General features: G+C 41.3%; 2 protein-coding genes across 9 annotated transcripts in view; one reads left to right on the top strand and one right to left on the bottom strand.

Annotated features, from left to right (window-relative positions):
* WDR3 (WD repeat domain 3) overlaps positions 1 to 15,723 on the bottom strand; it is a 30,413-nt gene extending 14,690 nt beyond the window's left edge. Inside the window, exons 1-11 of one of the 3 annotated variants that reach the window (XM_035727151.1) lie at positions 15,654 to 15,723; positions 12,396 to 12,597; positions 11,210 to 11,419; positions 8,863 to 8,981; positions 6,941 to 7,019; positions 5,736 to 5,831; positions 4,710 to 4,823; positions 4,412 to 4,513; positions 3,862 to 3,959; positions 2,858 to 2,965; positions 2,105 to 2,335 (exon numbers count right to left, since the gene is read on the bottom strand). In XM_035727151.1, coding sequence (XP_035583044.1) covers positions 2,105 to 2,335; positions 2,858 to 2,965; positions 3,862 to 3,959; positions 4,412 to 4,513; positions 4,710 to 4,823; positions 5,736 to 5,831; positions 6,941 to 7,019; positions 8,863 to 8,981; positions 11,210 to 11,419; positions 12,396 to 12,566 — 1,328 coding nt within the window. In that variant the 5' untranslated portion in view covers positions 12,567 to 12,597; positions 15,654 to 15,723. Of the gene's footprint in view, positions 1 to 2,104; positions 2,336 to 2,857; positions 2,966 to 3,861; positions 3,960 to 4,411; positions 4,514 to 4,709; positions 4,824 to 5,735; positions 5,832 to 6,940; positions 7,020 to 8,862; positions 8,982 to 11,209; positions 11,420 to 12,395; positions 12,598 to 14,461; positions 14,498 to 15,371; positions 15,626 to 15,653 lie in introns of those variants that run through there. The other 2 variants (XM_035727152.1, XM_035727153.1) reach the window with 2 other exon arrangements.
* An 87-nt stretch (positions 15,724 to 15,810) lies between these two features.
* GDAP2 (ganglioside induced differentiation associated protein 2) overlaps positions 15,811 to 18,892 on the top strand; it is a 79,867-nt gene continuing 76,785 nt past the window's right edge. For all 6 annotated transcript variants that reach the window (XR_003525285.2, XR_003525280.2, XR_003525300.1 and 3 more), the window contains exon 1: positions 15,811 to 15,984. The gene's annotated coding sequence lies outside the window, so the exon portion shown is untranslated. The remainder of the gene's footprint in view (positions 15,985 to 18,892) is intronic.

Here is an 18,892-nt window from a genome sequence, read left to right as displayed (position 1 = left end):
TTTGGTAGGGGCCGCCTAATCCTAAGGAACAGAGATTATATAAAAGCAGGGCAAAAAAAAAAAAAAGCATCTGCTGGGCTCAATGTGCCACCATAAAGAAGTAATCGAGCCCACAGGATTACAAGTCGAATTAGCCTATTATTAAATATCTCTACGAGTTCATTTTATTGGACGATAAACATTCATCCCTTCAACAGATATATATCAAATGCCCACTTCATTCAACACTTACTGAATGCCAGATGTGATTCTAGGCTCTAGAGGTTTAACAGTGAGTTAAACAGAAATGACCCTGACATTCTTTAGGAGCAAGGCAAACACATTACTGGTCTATCAGGTGACAGCAGGTGCTGTGGACAAACAACACTGGGGGAAGCGGAGGAAGAGGGTCAGGGTGGTAGAAGGTTCCAGGCACAAAGAACAGGCGTGTAATCACCACAGCAGGGACATGCTCTTGCTGTGTTTAAGGGATGAGAAAAGGCCAGTGGGCTCTAGCGCAGCAGAAGGGGAAGGGGGTCAGAGGTGAGGTGTGCGAGCACTTTGGCTTCCAGGCAGGGTGAGGTGGATATACTGGGAGTGACACTTCCATTATGAAGATGACGCTGGCGGCTGTGTGGAGAACAGACTACAAGGGGGCACGCAGCGGGGAGACCCACCAGGAAGCTATCTCGACAACAAGAACGGTGAGAAGCAATGGCGGACGGGGGCTGGGGATGGCAGCACAGGTGAGGACACGTGCTGGATGCTGGCTAAGTTCTGAAGCTGCAGCTGACGGGATCTGCTAGTGACCTGGACCTAGGATATGAGAGAATGACCATAGCATCTAGGGGAGTACAACTGGAAGGAAGTAATTACTTTCGAAGACGGGGAATAGCTACAGGTGGGAGATGGTGGGAGAAAGAAGACCACAAGCTTGGTTTGGGCCATATGAAAAATGGAGATGCCCAATGAGACAGCCGGGTGGTGATACAAACAAAAGACTTGGACGTAAGGGTCTGGTGTGCAGGGAGCGGCTAAGGCTAGAGAAAGAAATGTATGCATCGTCAGCATAGAGAAAGCTGCAGAAAGTGAGTGTAGAAAAGGTCCAAAGACTCTGCCCTGAAGTACTCCAACACTCAGGGGTCAGAGGGGAAGAAGGACCCAGCACAGACACAGGGAACGGCCAGCAGAGGAAGAGGACGTAATGAGAGTCAAAGTGCTTCCAAGGGGAGAAAGGAACCCATTCCAGGGGAGGCCGTCACATGAAGCTTACGGGTCACTGGATTCAGAAACATGAAGATCCCTGATGAGGTGACAGGAGCTGCTATGGTGAAAAGGTGGGGAAAGGCCTGATGGGAGACGGATGAAGACAGAACAGAGAAAAGAAATCAGAGGATGGGATGTAACCAGAGAGACTGAGGAGGAGACAGGGCTATTACTTCTTTTCAGATGGGAGGTATTAGAGCATACCTGCATGCTGACGGGAATGATCCAACAGAGCAGAAATGTTAAAGACACAGGGGGAGGACACTGTTAGCAGGGGAGCAGAGAAAGAGCCACAGGTACAGGTTGTGGTCAACGTTGATTAGGAGCACCAACACAGGGACAGGAGGAAAAATGGACTACATGGGTATACACGTATATACATGCTGAGTTGGCAGGTGTGCCGGGAGCACATGAACGTTTTCTAGATGATTCCATTTTTCAGTGAATTAGGAAGCAAGGTCACCAGCTTGAAGGTGCTAGAGGTTTTGGGGGCTTGAGGAGAGAAGAGGTGTGGAATAGTCATCTAGGAAAGGAATGGAAAATTAAAATAAAAATACTGGACAGCACTAAGAGCCTACTAGAATTCAAGGAGTAGGCAGCCTGTTTGTGTGTTTTCTCTACCCAAGGACGGTGACAAACCTCAGACATGAAATAAGCTTGCATTTATTTTTTGCACCAAATTTTAAAAAGCAACCTTTCCAACTCTAAACTCCACAGGCCCACAGTCAAGATACATTCTTGATGGAACGGTATGTAGGGCCTTAAGAGACTAACAACTAACCATCAAGAGTACTAGAACCTCATTTGCAGGAAAGAAAACATGACCGGATAAAAGTATGGAGAGCACCATTTCACAAACCTGTTCCATATTTTCACAGAATCTGCCGCGGCTGAAAGGACAGCAATGTTGTCGGAGCTGAAAGACAGGGTCCGCACATCACTGCGATGACCCCCGATGGTGATTCTGCTCGTCCTGACAGGCTGAGGAGCAGGCGTGGATGGGTGCAGCGAATATGACTCCACCAAGTTGTTCTGCAGCAGGAAGACTGCCTTCAACTCTCCTTGAGGTGAATGAATCAAGTCAAAGGATCTGTGTGAGAAAATAATTCATAAATGTCCTAGCCACCATCTTCACTCACAAGGTTAACTGTTTCTAGTAGAAAGGCTTCACAGCGTCCTCCAGCTATGTGATGTTTGAGCAAGTATAAAGAATTTTACAAAAAGGGCTCTGTGTCTTGGGACGGTAGTTGAGTATGGGTTTTTAACTCAAGAAAACCTGGGCTGAGATACTGGATCTGACATGTATCTTGCTTTTATGTAAGTAATTTTTATACATGAACTTAAATCCTTTTGGAGCATGGGGTACACGTTTTTCTTTTTAATTGGCAGCAGGAAAGAAGATTAAACAAATAGAGAGTTATTATAATAAAACAAATATGAGATGATGAATAAGCGGGTCTATGGTGAGGGCAGGTATCCCATGATCACTGTTTCCAAATATGTAATTCCTCTAGACTGCTTACAATGAGCATGAAAAAACCAATACAACTTTGTAGCTTACTATTTCTACAATATTGCTCTCGGGTAATTCAGATACTACACTTTTACTCACTTGATTTTGGCAGAAGTTTTGATATTAGTCACCCGTTGGATTTCATCTTGCAGAGTCATTTCGACATTGACTTCAAGGTCTTCGTCCTCCCCTTTGGAAGAATTTAATCTGGCGGGGGGGGGGGGGGAGAACAATGACTTTTCTAGAAGAAGCTTTGCTATTACGCAAGTCACATTATGGCTCCAAGACCAACAACCTGTGTAATCCTGGGAGAGTCACTTAACAAAGGAGTACCATGAGAATTATATAATCCAGTGTTATGGACAAATGCTTTGTGAACTACAGTGTCATAAAATTTTATTCCATTTAATCAGTACGCTCAATAAGTGGATTCTGAAGGCAACAGCCCATAAAATTTCCTGGGGCAAGTAAGTCTTTGTAATTCAAACTATTCCAATGAAATGTACCTGGTTAACTTTTCTAACTTCAGGACTTTTTAGAAGATCCATTAAGCTGCACTTACAAGTCCAACTATGTCAATAAACCAGAGGTCTCACAAGGTTTGCCAAGGTGACTTTTTCTTTGAGCCTTGATAAATTTCAACAAAGAAATCGAGGAACCGATTTCTTTGGTTATTATAAAAACCTATTCCAAGGTGATGTTGCCCCCAAATGCCAGTTCTATAGTCCTTCTCCTCACAGGCCCCAAGGGCAGCATTATGCAACCCAGCTTCCTTGTGTATGAGTTGCTGTCAGTGAAGGTAACTGCTGGCCTAAGAACTAAATCATTCAGAAGCTATTTTTTAAAAATCTGTATGGCCTTTCTAGTTCTACGTGGCTCTGAGTTCACGACTCAGGAACATGCTAGTTACGAAGCTGTACTAAAGAGCAGAAATATAAAACATGGACTCCCGGCACTCCTAACAACTTCTCTACCTTTTAACAGCAATTGCTAACAGAGTAATCGCTTCCTTAAAGAAGCCATAGTTTTTCTATCAGTACTACGTGGCTTACCCAAGATACTTTATTAATAGTAAATATTAAAAAAAAATAAAAGCAACACACTTTGCTTTCTTTCTAGCTTTCTTCATCTTCTTATCCATTTTCTTCTGAATTTCTCCTTTGGAAAGGATGCAGAACACTTCTAGCACAGAATCGGTTCCCTAAAAGGTGAAACTTGATGTGAGTCCAGGAAAGGTAATTTGTAAAATAGCTTTTTCTCGGTAAGACCTAAACAATAATGTTCCTTTTTCTTCCCTTACTGGTCGTATTACCTCGGACAACTTCCTCCCTCCGGGACTGCTGTCTAATGTGTAAAGTGGGAATACCACCTCCTACTCACAGCATTGCTCCGAAGACTAAATAAGAAGCTGGCTAATGCTTTTAAACTGCTCAGAAAAGCATGCAATTAATGCTTGCTAATTAATAAGAACAATAATAGTAACTATTACTGTGTTATGCTAATAGAAGCTAGGGATTATAGGTCTACACGGCAGCACATAATGAATTGTTAACAAGACTGGGGGAAAATTAATCTCTACACTGCATATAAAACAAGCACCAGTCTCTGAAAGGAACAGCCCCGTCCCTGCTTTCTCCAACAAATGGTACTCACGTGGCAAGCTAGAATCCTGCCTGTCCTGTCGACCGCAAGGTTCACAACTCTGTCCCTTCCCTCCCGCATGATGGAACCAGCTTTTCTGCATGTAAGGATGCGCTATGGAAGAAGCAAGGGAGAAGACCAAAGTAAAATGCAAGTTCTGTCACACCTCTGAAAAGGTACGATTCTAAAGAGATGCAGGGGACAAAGATATTCCCAAAAATGACGATAACTGTGAGTTTTTAAATTAAAAACTCTCCAATTCTCGCTTTCCCCATGACACAACACAAATGAAGATAAGAAAAACAATTACATCCTCTGGAGTTTCATCTGTCTCTGGGTTGCCATCCTCAGGCTCATGTGTGTCCTGTATTCCAGGGGAAGACCCTTTGCTTTTCTTGGGCTCTGGTTCTTCTAAGTCTTCCACCTGTTTAATAAAAATGGGAAAACAGAAGCTGAAATAATGTGTCCCCCGAAGTGTCTCTTAACCCTAATGACTTAGAAACCTGTTCTTATGGCCATGAATAAGTGCTCTCTTTGGTCAAACCTCTTCAGCGGTAGGACACTTAACCAGAGTATGATAAAAAAGACTACGGCAAATACAAACAAAACAGTATTCACTATACTATCTCTGGTAACTTTCCGAAAAATACGGACTACGGCTTAGTAACCTAGTAATTTAAACTGAGGTGAAAAAATGATGACTGATTCTTCATTAACTTTAAAACTTTCTTATGTGAAAGAGCTACCATATTCTAGAGGAAAGATGCCAGTCTGGCACACAGAACTACAAAGGCAATCCAGACATGAAGAAAGGATAAAGACTAGCCTACTATAGTAGAACCCACCCGAACAGCTACTGAACACAACGCTACACACCTAACTCCAGCTAAACCTGCAGTCCATAAACTGTCTTCCACACAAAATCTTTGAGGATCTGAGACAGTTACAAATCTCAGAACATATGTTTATACACACACACAAATTTTACACAGAATTTTGTCTGAGGGGAAAGGGTCACAGATAACCTGAAGTCCATCCATGGACACCCAAAGGTCCAGGAACTCTGGGCTAAGAACCCCACAAACTAAAACATTAGCATCACCAGAAGGTGTAAGCCTAAAACTGTCCTTCCTCAAGCTCAAATAAATGAGGGCAACTGAGCTAACAATGAAGAAAAAAATTCTGATTAAAAGTTTGAAAATTCCTTCTAGTATTATGGAAGTACTCAATAATTACAGCTAATTCAAAATTCAATGGGCCTGTGACACTGCTAAAACACGGCATTGCCCGTGATCAAAAAAAAAAAAAAAAAAAAAAGGCAAAACAAAACAATTACCTCCTGTAGATAGGCTATATCCCAAGCCCTCAGCTCACTGTCGGAAGCCCCAGTGATGAGTCGCTTGTCTTCTGACACCAGCACCAACCCCCACACCTACAGAGTATAAAAAGATTCAAATAGTATGATTTTTAAGAGACTCCAGGATATATGATGCGACATTCCAAAAATCTAAGTACACTGTCTGCAGTGAAATCTGTTTGACATTTGCACAGCCTCATATTAAGGTAACCCTTTCAAAATACAGTAAGAGAAATCTCGGAGTGCCTGGGTGGCTCAGTCGGTTCAACGTCTGCCTTCGGCTCAGGTCATGATCCCAGGGTCCTGGGATCGAGCCCCACGTTGGGCTCCCTGCTCAGCGGGGAGCCTGCTTCTCCTCTCTCTCTGCCTGCTGCTCCCCCTGCTTGTGCGCTCTTTATCAAATAAATAAATAAAATCTTAAAAAAAAGAAAAAAGAGAGAAATCTCACTTTTGGAAAGAAAACATGGTCTGTGGTAGAACTGTTGATTATGCAGTAAACTAGAAGTTTCTCTGTAATTTCCTACCCTCAAATTTAGATAATGGCTGTTAAGCACAATTCCTAACTAGAACCCACTCAAATGATGATTTTAAGTCCGGTACTTCTTTGCTTTCAGCCATGCCCTGCAAATAAAAGGTACCCCATTGATGTCTACTGTATAATTTTCAGCCTCAAATATCTAAGAACAATGAAAGGAACAGTATTGTTGTGAATCAACAGTCCAAGAATAATTTGCTTTTCCTCGTCATTAATTAATGTTTTTGAGAGCCTGGTATGAACAAAGCAGGGAGGAGATGCAAAGATGTAAAATACTCCCTGATCGTCTACGTTCAGGTAACTATTATAATGACGATTTGCTGTTTACAGGTCACGGGGCCAAGCACTGTACATACAGTGTCATTAGACCTCCCTATCATCAAAAAGGTGGACACATTATTTAAAAACAATGAAACTTATGTTCGTGGATTAGAAACTTCTCCAAGGCCAATTTCTACTAAATGCCAGGGTAGCCGTATCTGCTCCGACAGCTGGTGCTCGCTCCCTCCACCACTCCAGTCTCTGTCTCTCAAGACAGCACATGATGATTACTGTGAGCAGCAAAAGCTAAGGGCCACGAGAGGCCCAGGGAAGAAAACCATCTTTTTGCCTTGCCATTCTCTCCCTGGGCCCGTGACCCTACATGTACCTCAGTTCGGTGGCCAACCATCGTTTTAAAGCAGTGCTGGGTATCAAGGTCCCACCATTTCACCATGGTATCTTTCCCACTAAAAAAAGAAACAGGAGAAAAATCTTATTAGAAAAAAAATCAGTAAATGGTAGGCCAAGGACTCATGTGTTGCCTTCAAAAAAATATACGTAGCAACAATGTCTAATGCTACCACTCTACCTCACCTTTTTTTAAGAATCCTAACTTTCCATTATTAGGTAGAAAATACAATGTTTCACCTGTAAGCACAGAAATAACTACGAATTCAGAGTGTCACGGAACACAGACGCTGACCTGTGGCTCATCATCACAGCACCCACATTCCCCCACTCTCTGACACAGAAATCTCTCACATCTCTTCTGCTCCCATCTTCCATGTCCAGCTGGTCTCCACATCCTAGAAACACCTCCTCTGTGAGGCCTTGACTCCTTCCAATCCATGTCTGCCCACGAACCTGAATTTAAGTTCTACTGCCTGAACTATTTTCATAGCTTCTCATCCGGTCTCTTTGTCCATTCCTGTGCCTTCATTACATCCAATAAACTATCAGATAATCTCTTTTTAAACTTCCACTAGCTCAAGGTTCTCTATAGAATCAAAATCAGGCTCTTTAGCACCATTTTCGAAACTTCTCATTCATTGGCTCTGAGTCTCTCTGCCAATGAGCTCTACTCCTCCCACCCCAAATGCCTCTCTCTTCCCTGCTTCTTCACTAATATAAACTGAATATAATCCTCCCTCATGACCAAACTGGAAAAAAAAAAAAAAAACAACCCAAAAATATAAAGTCCTTCCTATACAATCCCACCTCACTGTGTTATTTCCTTTCTTTTATACAGTTGATCCTGTACGATGAGGGGGCTAGTGGCGCCAACTCCCTCACACCCAGTATAGTCAAAAATCCACATACACCTCTGACTCCCCCACAATAGCCTATTATTGACCAGAAGCCTTACCAGTAACATGAACAGTTCATTAACACCTATTTTGTATGTAACAGTCTCACAACAAAGTAATCTAAAGAAAATATTAAGAAAATCATAGCAGAAAACACATTTACAGTACTTTACTGGATTTACTGAAAAAATAAATAAACGCATACAAGAGGACTTGACCAATTCAACCCTGTTGTTCAAGGATCAACTGTTTCCTAAGCTAAATGTGTATATTCTTGTAGAACTTTGGTCATTCTCTCACAAAATCTGTGTTATCTAACACACCAATGTGCCATCCCACAGGAACTAACCCGCCAATGGTATAGCATTCAGTGCTCCTTCACAACTGCTTCTGAATCATTACTAAAGTTCTTCCAGTTACTGCTGGCAAACCTTAGTATCCCAAACTTTCCTGGGTAGCCATTCCTTAGGACGGACAATTATTATTATCAGGTTGAAACATATGAAATTGCTGATATTTGACCTATCATGTTTGACCTGCACAAATGGAAATTTCATATGGTTCAACCTAATAGATGTTCAGAAGGCCTACATATAGAGTATGTCTGTTCTCAAAAGGCAGGCAACTCAAACACTTGGTATTCACCTGTGCTCACTGCTCCACATTCTGTTTTCCCGACTTTCTCGGGATCCAGAAAGCAAACAGCTCATTCTATAAATGGCATGTCAAAGCTTAAGGACCGTGAAAAAGCTAATACCAGAGGATATTCATGACAAATCAGAAAAGAGAATTAAAAATGCTAGAAGTAACTCTATGGATACCTTCTAGGGTACTACTGGGGAGAAGAGGGAAGGAGAGAGGAAAAAGCAGAGGGCAGAAGAAGCTAACACATGAGCCTGAGGGTAGTACGGATGAATGAGGAAGGAATGACCCAAATTCTGTCTTTGAAACCCTCTCTGATGCATTTACATAGAAAAGAACTGGAAATGAAACTGTTATTTACCTAGTAACTAGCAGATTCTTTTCTCGTAGAAACAGTGCTTGTGTGATGGCGTCCTTGTGCCCCTTTAGACGGTAGAGGCCGCTTTCATTGATCACATCCCACACAATAGTATCTGTGTCCTAAAGGGATCAGATAATACAGACAAATTTTCTTTACCTCATCAGGCCTCGACAAACAATACGATGTAATATTTTTATTACAAAGGTGATACCTAGTCCTGGTAGAAAATTTGGAAAGCATAAAGTTTTGAGGGAATAAACAGCAGTTAATTCCACCATCTATACTGCTCCAATTCAACATTCAGGTTATTTTCAGAACACTGGGATCATGCTATTCATGTCATTTTATAACCCTCCCCCCGTTTTTCCCCATTATTTCAAAATATTTCCGTTCTTCCATGTCCTTCCAGACTGTTCTCATTTTCAATGATCGCAAAATAATCAATCCTAAGGATATACCATAATCCATTTAAACATTTTTCTACTTTTGCCATTTAGGTAGTTCCCAATTTTCCGCTATTATAAATATGTGGAAGTGAACATTCTTGTACATAAATCTTTATATATACCTCGGATCAGAATAAATACTAAAGAGGGAAATTCTTGGGTTAAAAGGTATTTCTATTTTTAAAGTTTGCAATTCATCACAAGGTGATCTCTTTAAATTGCACCAATCTCTAGGTCCACCAGGGATATGAATGACGAGGCCAGTTTTCCCATCTCCTCAGCTCTGGATATTATTAGTTTCTCAAAAACCAGCTACAAATGCTGTCTCAGTAGTTACTGAATTTACATTTCTGAATACCAATAAGAAATTCTGTCCATGCTCTGTGGGGATTACTGGTCACTTGTACCTCTCTTGGACTGCTAAATCCTGTCTTTCATCTTCCTCTGGGTCTTACTTTTGTTTGATTGTTTGTAAGTTATTAAGAGATGAGAGATATTAATCCCCTTTATATTGAAAATATTAAATACTTTCTCTTTTTCAATGTCCTTTAACTTTTTTCCAGTTTCATTGAGAAATAATTGACATACATTGCTGTATAAGTCTAAGGTATACATATAGCATGATGACCACAACAGGTTTAGCTAAATCCATCTTCTCATATAAATAGAATAAAAAGAAAAGAAAGAAGACTAAAGGAAAAACAATTCCTCCTTGTGATAAGAACTCTTGGAACTTATTCTTAACAACTTTCCTGTTTCTTTTAAACGTACAAATGTTTTAAATCTAAATATTCAAATCTATCACTTTTTCTTTATAATTTCTTTCTTTGCCGATAGGTTTCAAGTCCTTTTCTACCCTGGTGTCAGATAAATATTTACTTATGTATCTTCCAGTTTACTTAAAATATCTTTAATATGTAAGTCTTTAATCTGTGACTCATTTTGGTAGGTGGCATAAAGCTTTTACTTAAACTTCCCCCTACATAGCCAATTGTCTAAGCACTGTTTTAGAATTCATCATTTTTATACACACCAGAAACACAATAAGGAATAGGAAAGTGGATTTGTGTCTGGGATTCCCATTTGGTTGCAACAACCTAACTATTTTGTGTTGATAGATTAGTTTTACACATTTTAATTATGACTTCATAACGCATTTTAACATCTGAGGCCTCCTAAAAAATACTCTGGAAAAAAAAAAAATCTACAGTCCTCTTTTATTATTCCTCTTTCCCAAATTTCTGGTGTTTTTTTTCACTCATTTGTTTTCCATACACCCTTTTAAATAATTTGGTCATGTTATTAAAACAACAACAACAAAACCTTTTTGAGACACTTATATACATTGCTGTAACTATATAAATTAACCAGAAAACACCAGCATCTTTGTCTTCTCATTCAAGAACATGATTCGTATCTCTGTTCAGGTCTTCTGTTACATTCTTCAGTACAGTTTCATAGTATTTTTCTGTCACTTAATATACTATTGTAAATGCAATCTTTTACACTGTGTTTTCTAACTGATGACTCTGAGACATAGGAAAGCTACCAATTTTTATGGCAAAGAATGACCGTTTTGTCTCTCCTTGTCCCATCTTTTTTATTTTTCCCCTTGTGTACTGTTTTAAGTAGCACTTCCATAATGATGTTATACAATACTTATCAGAGGCATCCTCATCTTGTTCCTAGACTTAAGAGGCTTTTATTAGAGAATGTGACAGGCAACAAAATGAACCTCCCAATTCATACTCATTCTCTTCCCTCCATTTCCACCACCTATCCTATTTTGTACATCAAAGACCCACTGTTTCACCCAACAGTTTTTGCGAACAAGCTGCTTCAGCATAAGCCTTATACTCCTTTACTAGATTAAAATCTGGATACCTGATTCAAGGTCTCACCTTGGACCCGGAAGCCAGCCTGCCCCCTAGCTGATCATACTTCAAGGAAGTGATGGCTGCTTTGTGTCCATTGAAGGTCACATTTCCTTCCCCACTTAGGAGACTGAAGATTCGGATAGACCCATCCTCATAACCAACAGCTAAATGTAGCCCATCTGGGGAGGGACATAAGCAAGTGACTTCTTGTTTAAGCCCCTGAAGGATGAGGATCTGAAATCACAAGAATCATAAACAATGTACAGGTAGAGTTAAGCACATTATCAAAGGAAATATGTGAGAATAACTGGGGACAGTAAAATTAAGAGCATCAATAATTCCAAATCATTCTTATGAATAATAATGAAATTCTGCAATCCATCTCAAGTTCTTTCATACAGGAATTATTATTTGTACAGGGCAATGAAACATTCAAGGTTAAAATTATTTTCTCCAAAGCTCTACATTAGCATGGTATGTACAAAAATTTCCCAAGCGATAAATTACTAAGTCCTTATCCTAAGTTAACACTAAATGATATTCCATAAAGGGTTATAAACACATCCTTGTTTTAACTGAGCCCCATCTTGAGAGAAACCAACCTGTAGGGCACTAGGGTGCTACATGGTTTATCCCCAAGAAACTGGCTGGCAACATGTATCAAAGTATTAACCTCTTGGGAGTCACACAGTGACTGGGCAAGATCAAAATACCTGTATTTGGTGTGGTAGAAATGGTAGGCTTAGGGAACTCAGTGACACAAAATATCAAAGCCTAGTTTAACAAACTTGGGCCTCCTCTGTATCAGTAAAAAAAAGGTTCTGCCAACACAGCTAAGTATTATTCCTTTCAAACGCCTAATATTTTATAACTGGTTGTGAGGGCAACTAGTAGAACTTGAAAAATAAAGAATTGGTAGAGAAAACCAAACATGTCAGAATTGTGATTACAAATAATTACTTGTAAATACTACAAATGGATACCTAAGAGGTAAGCTCCTACTTGGTCACGGTTTTCAGAATTTAGTGCAGAAAAACACAACAGAACCTGATACTTGGCTACCTAGACCCAACGAAGAAAGATTTCTCTTTCAGGGGCACATACCTTAAAAAAAAAAATCTGTGCATAATAAATCAGAGCTCTCCCACTCTGCCTCTCCATCCTCAAATACCTATAAATCAGTTATCGACCTAGTTGATCTCCGGCTTACCTTCTCTCCTTTCCTTAAGTCCCAGATGAAAACGTGTTCGCAGGCTGGTACTGCCACATAGCGTCCTTTTTCACCACGAAGGGTCACAAAGACAATATTACCTTTTTGGCTGCCAATAAGGCCAAAGACTGCACTGGCAACATAGCGTAGGTACTGCTTCGTGAGCCCCATGTTATAACGACTGATACTGCAAGTGAGGTAGCTGTGCACACACAAAGAAAAGTCAGCTCATTGGGCACCCTGGTTCTGCCAGGCTAGCAAACACCACTGTGTATCATGTGATTAAAACGTGTAACTTGTGACTTCTTAACCTTTATTTACTCTGAATAAAGCACTGACATAAATACCTGGACATCATCGTTTTGTATTTGCTGTTGACTCAACATGTAAGCCCTCATTCCTCAAGTCTCAAATTGGTCACCTTGTTGTGCCCGCCTCACCAATAACTGACACATGGCCTTAGTGCAGCTAAATAATTCACTACTGTTCATTTAACCACCAACAAATTTTTACACTGAGATTGACAAGACTGAGTCGGAAAACATTTACAGTGAACAATTACTGTAATCCCACTACCTAGACAAGTGCCGTTTTAGACACTAGAGTGTTGAGTAAAATAAAATCCCCAACCTCGTGGCACACATCCAGCAGTGATTCTCAAACTCTAGTATGTATCCGAATCACCTGAGGGCTTATGAAAACAGATTGCTGGGAACCACGTCCACCAAAGCTCCACAGTGCCTATTCTGATTCAGTAGGTATGAGATGGGAACCAAGATTTTTCTAAGAAGTTCCCAAGTGACGCTGCGGTTGTGTGGTTCCTCACTTGGGAGAAAGACTGTTCTAGTACATGTATGTCCTTCTTTGACTTCCAAATCAGGTCAGCCACCTACCCTTGGCACAGAAAAACGATACAGCAACATGGCATATTATTTTTGAAAGATGCCTTAGTTCTCCCCTAAATCAAATTCACTGAAAACACGTTTATAGATAAAAAAGACAACAAGTGAAGGAGATACCAAGTCATGCCAGTCTGGTCTTGATATGGAAGAATGAAAAGTGCCCCAAACACCCACGCAACTTAAAAAAGACACAATACTAGACAGCAAATACACCCTTTTTGGGGAAGCTGATTTTTGTTGTTGGTTATTACTTTTAGTTTAATTCTACAGGGTCCATTCTGATTACACTTGGTTTTAGCCTACCTTAACAGACAAATGATCAATGCCTACTCTCTTTAGTATTTTCTTTTAGTAACCATTCATTTTTCCTCACCTAAGAACCAACAAAGCCAGTTAAAAATCAAGGAAAGAATATTAACATGATGATAATGCTGTTAGCCTAGGCCATTTCATCAACTTTTCCTTACTCCTCCAGCCCCTTAACTATAGTTCCTCTTGATAGTCTTTGGCCATCTATCAATTCTTTCCACAGTATTTTCCTTGGAGTCTTCATATAGCATACCTAGGCCTAGGGACACCTATATCTCTATTTCCAGTCCTGTTCATGTACGCGAATACAAATGATAGAGTTCCAAAAACTTTCATGAGATACCCGTTCAAATACCTTGCAGCATCATATTGAACATGGGTAAAACCGAACCTACCTCGCTTCCTGAACCCCTCGTTTTTTTTCTTATTCTAAGATACACAATCCCCTTTGCCATTCAGGCTCATAAGCCTTGCGGCAAACTTTGGCTCATTAATAAAAAATATTATTATAGCAGCCAAGACTTACAGAGCACTTACTATATGGCGATTTATTCAATGTATACACCTGAGTAAACAAATGCAGTTGTTTAATTACAAATAGCAACTGAGTTAACTAAAAGGGTTAACATGTGCAAAGCACTTAAGAGAAGCATCTAGGGGCGCCTGGGTGGCTCAGTCCATTGAGCCCCGGACTCGTGTTACATTGGGGTCATGATCTCAGCGTCATCAGATTGAGCCCCAAAGTTGGTTCTGTGCGCAGTGGGGAGTCTGCTTGAAATTCTCTCCCTCTGCCCCTCCCCCTGCTCATGTTCTCTCTAAAATAAATATTTTTTTAAAAAGCATCTAGAGGGGTACCTGGGTGGCTCAGTTGTTAAGCGTCTGCCTTCGGCTCAGGTCATGATCCCAGGGTTCTGGGATGGAGCCCCACATTGGGGCTCCCTGCTTCGCGGGAAGCCTGCTTCTCCCTCTCCCACTCCCCCTGCTTGTGTTCCCTCTCTCGCTGTCTCTCTCTCTCTGTGTCAAAATAAATAAATAAAATCTTTAAATAAATAAATAAATGAAATGAAAAGCAACTAGAATATTGTAAGTATAAGGATAAAAAATTCTTCACAATAACCTTACAAAGTAGGTACTATTCTTACCTCCATTTTACAGACAAGAAAACTAAGCAAAGAGATATGCAATAACTAGCCCAAAGTCATATACCCAGTTTTAAGCGCCAAAGCCAGGTTCCAACACAGTCAAATTCCAAAATTTCTTCTTTTAACCACTAAGCTAAACTGCTTCTTTGCCTCTGTCCTCTCTTTTGTTAGAAACTTCCACCTAATTCATCGGTTTTCTGAAGTAGGATTCTTTTCTCTCTTTCCACTTTCTGTTCCAGGTCTTTTATCACTGGGTTCTTGTCAGGTTAGTTGGTTTCCTTCCTTGTCCTGCCACCTTGCTTTCTTCATATTGTTCCTCTCACCTAGAATAAGGTGCACTGTCATGTCTAACCTATTTTTAAATCGGTATTATCTTCTGAGGCCCACTTCCTTCGAGGCTAGACCATTCTCGCAGCCTTTTCTATTGCCCCAGTATTTAAAAGTATGTTCCATACGACTTGGCACTAGTCATTTGTGTCTCACGTGCACAGATCTTAACGCCTTTTGGAGAGAGGTCACGACCTAACCTTCTTCCGCGACCTACCATCCCTGCTTCCAATACATACGGAGCCCGAAAACACGTTGTTTCTATGAAGTAGAGGGGCTGGGGCGTAGTAACAGACCTGTCAGACGTCCCTAACCCGAGTCTTCAGTCAGGACAGAGTGAGGGGGTGCTCCGCGCACCGATGCCTGAGCATCCTCGGGAGACCCGGTGCACGCGCCAGCCCCGGGCGTTTGCTGGCGGCCTCCGGGGACGGTAGGTTCCCAGTCACCACCCTAGCAACCGGCCGCAAATGCCCCCGCCTCCTCTGCTGCTGGCGCCACGGAGGCCTCAGCCAGGACCACGCAACTAACTCTGAGCCGCGAGCAAAAGCGATCAAACGCCGCGCGCCTACAGTCCTCACCTTGGCCTCCACGAGGTTCCGAGCCTCCTGGACCCGGCGCCGGGACCTACCCCTTCCGGGTCCGCTTCGGGACCCACTTCCGCCCGGCATTCCTTTTGCCTTCGAGGAGGAAATGACGTAGGCGCTCTCCGGTTGGTGAGGACCGGCCGGTAGCGGAAGTCAGTGTTTCGCCACTCAAAGCTTTTGCAGCTGGTCACTCCAGCCTCCTGGGACTTTGACTCGCCTGACCGCCGAGCTCCTGGCCAAGGGTGTCCGGGGATGCCGCTCGGACGCTTTCTACGAGGAGCTTAACCCACCCTGCTGCCCGCCCGGATGGGACCGCCGGAGTGCTGTAAGAAGTGGGACTGGGACCGGGGCCGGGAGGGAAGGCGGGGCGGAGCGGGGTGGGGGCGCGGCGGGAGGCTTTCGGACTCGGCCGGGACTGAGGGTACGGACAGAGGGGGTTAGTGCTGTCCGCTCTCTGGAAGAATGAGCCTGCCGCTTTTTTCCCAGAGGTTAGTCGGGCTCCTCTGGCCCGCGGCGCTGTCGGGAACGACCTATCGAAGAGAGAGGGTAGGTGGACCTGGGCACCAGGGTCAGTGGTGCTGGAGTCACTAGGAAGGCACGCGCCCTGATGCAGGCGAGATAGGGCGGCTGGGACCTTTGCGGGTTACAGTCCCAGGGTTGAGTTTATGTTGCCGCGCCTGTGGACCCGGCGTCCCACAAACGGAGAGCAGCTCCAGCCAGGGCTTGGTAAGGCGCTAAGCCCAAGATGCTGAGTCGTCTGGATCCCCGCAGTCCCTGGAGGGACATTGATCTGGCTTTGTGTTTCCGCTCCCTGGCCACTTGAGGGGGAAGTGACGAGGGCTGACTCCTCCTTGCTTGGTAATTGAGGTTTAGGTTCCCTGTCACCAGGTAGAAATTAGTTTTTCTCTCTCGCAGCTCTGTCCGCTTCTATTCTTGGGCTGTATAGAAATGTTCAAAAATGAGTTCCGATGTCTGTAGTTGTGGAAAATTAAAGCTAACATATAGCTGTACAAAAGAAATAAGCCTCTGCCTTCGCTTATTGAGCAAGATATCTGCAGCCAACCTAGAAATTAGACTTTTATCTAAATTATCTGGTTATTTTCAGACATTTCTTGAGTTTTTCCTTTTTTTTCGTTTCTTGGGATCCTAAGACGTGCAGCCAGTCTTCCATAGTCAAGAAAATTGCAGTAATAGCGAATGGATATGATGAGACTGTAGACAGATGTTGTAGGTGTTTTGAAACAAGATTACTGTGGGTTGGATGAATGAGAAGGGAGGAAATTGTGGCAACAGACTATTGTTTCAATAAGTTTCCTGAGGAAGGGAGCATTTAGGTGGGTTTGTATGGTTAATATCTCCCATAGGAGATGTGCATTATATTATTATAGGGAAAAAACGTGTGCTTCAGTAGAAAACTGCATAATCTAGATTCTATATAGAAAGCTGTTCCAAGAAAGCAATTTTACAACTCTGTGAACTATAGATAACTAATGTCAGTACTAAATGTTTTTTGTCTATAGACACGCAGATTCTGTCCTCTTAGAGATTCAGTGGAAGTTGCCTTCTTGTACATTCATTTCAGTATTTCTGATCTATTAATGTGTTCAATTTTGGGATTCCTTTTATCTGTCACCTGACAGGTTCTCTTTGAGTTAAATAACATGTTGAACACATTTTCATTTTTATATTTGAATGAGTCATGATTTTACTTAAAAAAATTCCTTTTAATGTTATGAAATATTACGGGAAGGGACAATCACAAATGGAAAAAATAATTTTAATAAGAGTTGGTGTAAGAGCACCTTCGTACCAAGATAATGCATCTTATAAAATTCCCAAATCATACAGTTTTAAAGAGTATAACCCTAATTTCTAATTTAAGTTTCAAATTGTTCAATTTATTAATACTTATCATTAAGACATAGTAAACTTCTTTTAATATGAAGGTGGTACTACAGACTCACCTTTGGGGCCTGTGTTCTGGATGTTTTTGAATGACCGTGTTAAATTTGACCTAGACCATTGACACTGCTTAGAAATATTTTTGTTTTACTGTATTTATTGTTGACATATGTAGCTGCTTCAGTTTGTTTTTCCACCTAAGTAACTTAAAAAAAGGTTATTTCCATTTGCATAGAATGATTTTTAAATATTATAATAGATTTGATGTTGGGATGGAGTATTATACATAAATATCTAATGTGCCCTGAAGTTTTAAATATTTAAATACACGGCATAAAAAATGGTAAACCTGTAATTTATCTCTTTATACTTTTATCCAGGTCTGTCTAACCAATGTAAGCATTTTGAAGAACAAGCAAACAGATTTAAAATTCCTGCTTTTCTCTTAAATGATACCATTTTCTTTTTATCCAGACAAAAACCAGGTTATACTGAGACCGTGATCCAGGGTATTCTGTCTGACTCTGCTTAGTCTTGAACAATAAAAATCTAACCTCTCTAGCCAATCCAGTTATTCATATAAAGAATTATTTAGAGGACTTCCTTTTTTATTTTTTATTTTTTTAAAGATTTTATTTATTTGACAGAGACACAACGAGAGAGGGAACACCAGCAGGGGGAGTGGGAGAGGGAGAAGCAGGCTCTCTGCTGAGCAGGGAGCCCTATGCAGGGCTAGATTCCAGGACGCTGGGATCATGACCTGAGCTGAAGGCAGACACTTAACGACTGAGCCACCCAGGCACCCCTAGAGGACTTCTTAAACTAAAAGACTGAGAGATTTGTTAAAAAAAAAAAAAAAAAAAAAAAGAGCACTTAACCTAAATGTTTACAATATTTGAGAAAAAAGACAAGCTGCAGGGTAATGAAAATGGTTTATACTCATTACGGGTTTGGATTATAAAGGATATATAGAGAGTTCTTTTTGTCTTTACGTCTTCAATCATGAAGATACTGAAGGTAACCCTTAACATAGTATGGCTAAGGAAATAGATATGATCCATTCTGGAATCTTCTGCTTGTCTCATGTAGATTTTTTGATCCTGGACATAGATGTCTTGTCTCAGGAACCTTTAATACTAAGGTTTAGTGTTTGCCTTTGAACCTGTTCAAAGTACAGAACTGATCAACTTATACTCTGGAAAGTCTTGCTTTAGCTATAGATTACTGTAGCTTTTCCCCCCCTCCCTCACCTGGGCAGTCTGTCTTCTTTCTATCATTGGGATTCTTAATCTGAGTCTGGGAACCTTCTCAAATTTATTTGTAACTCTATA

This window comes from Zalophus californianus, chromosome 4 (genome assembly GCF_009762305.2).
Source record: "Zalophus californianus isolate mZalCal1 chromosome 4, mZalCal1.pri.v2, whole genome shotgun sequence".
NCBI lineage: Eukaryota > Metazoa > Chordata > Mammalia > Carnivora > Otariidae > Zalophus > Zalophus californianus.
This window is presented reverse-complemented; position numbering and strand designations above follow the sequence as displayed.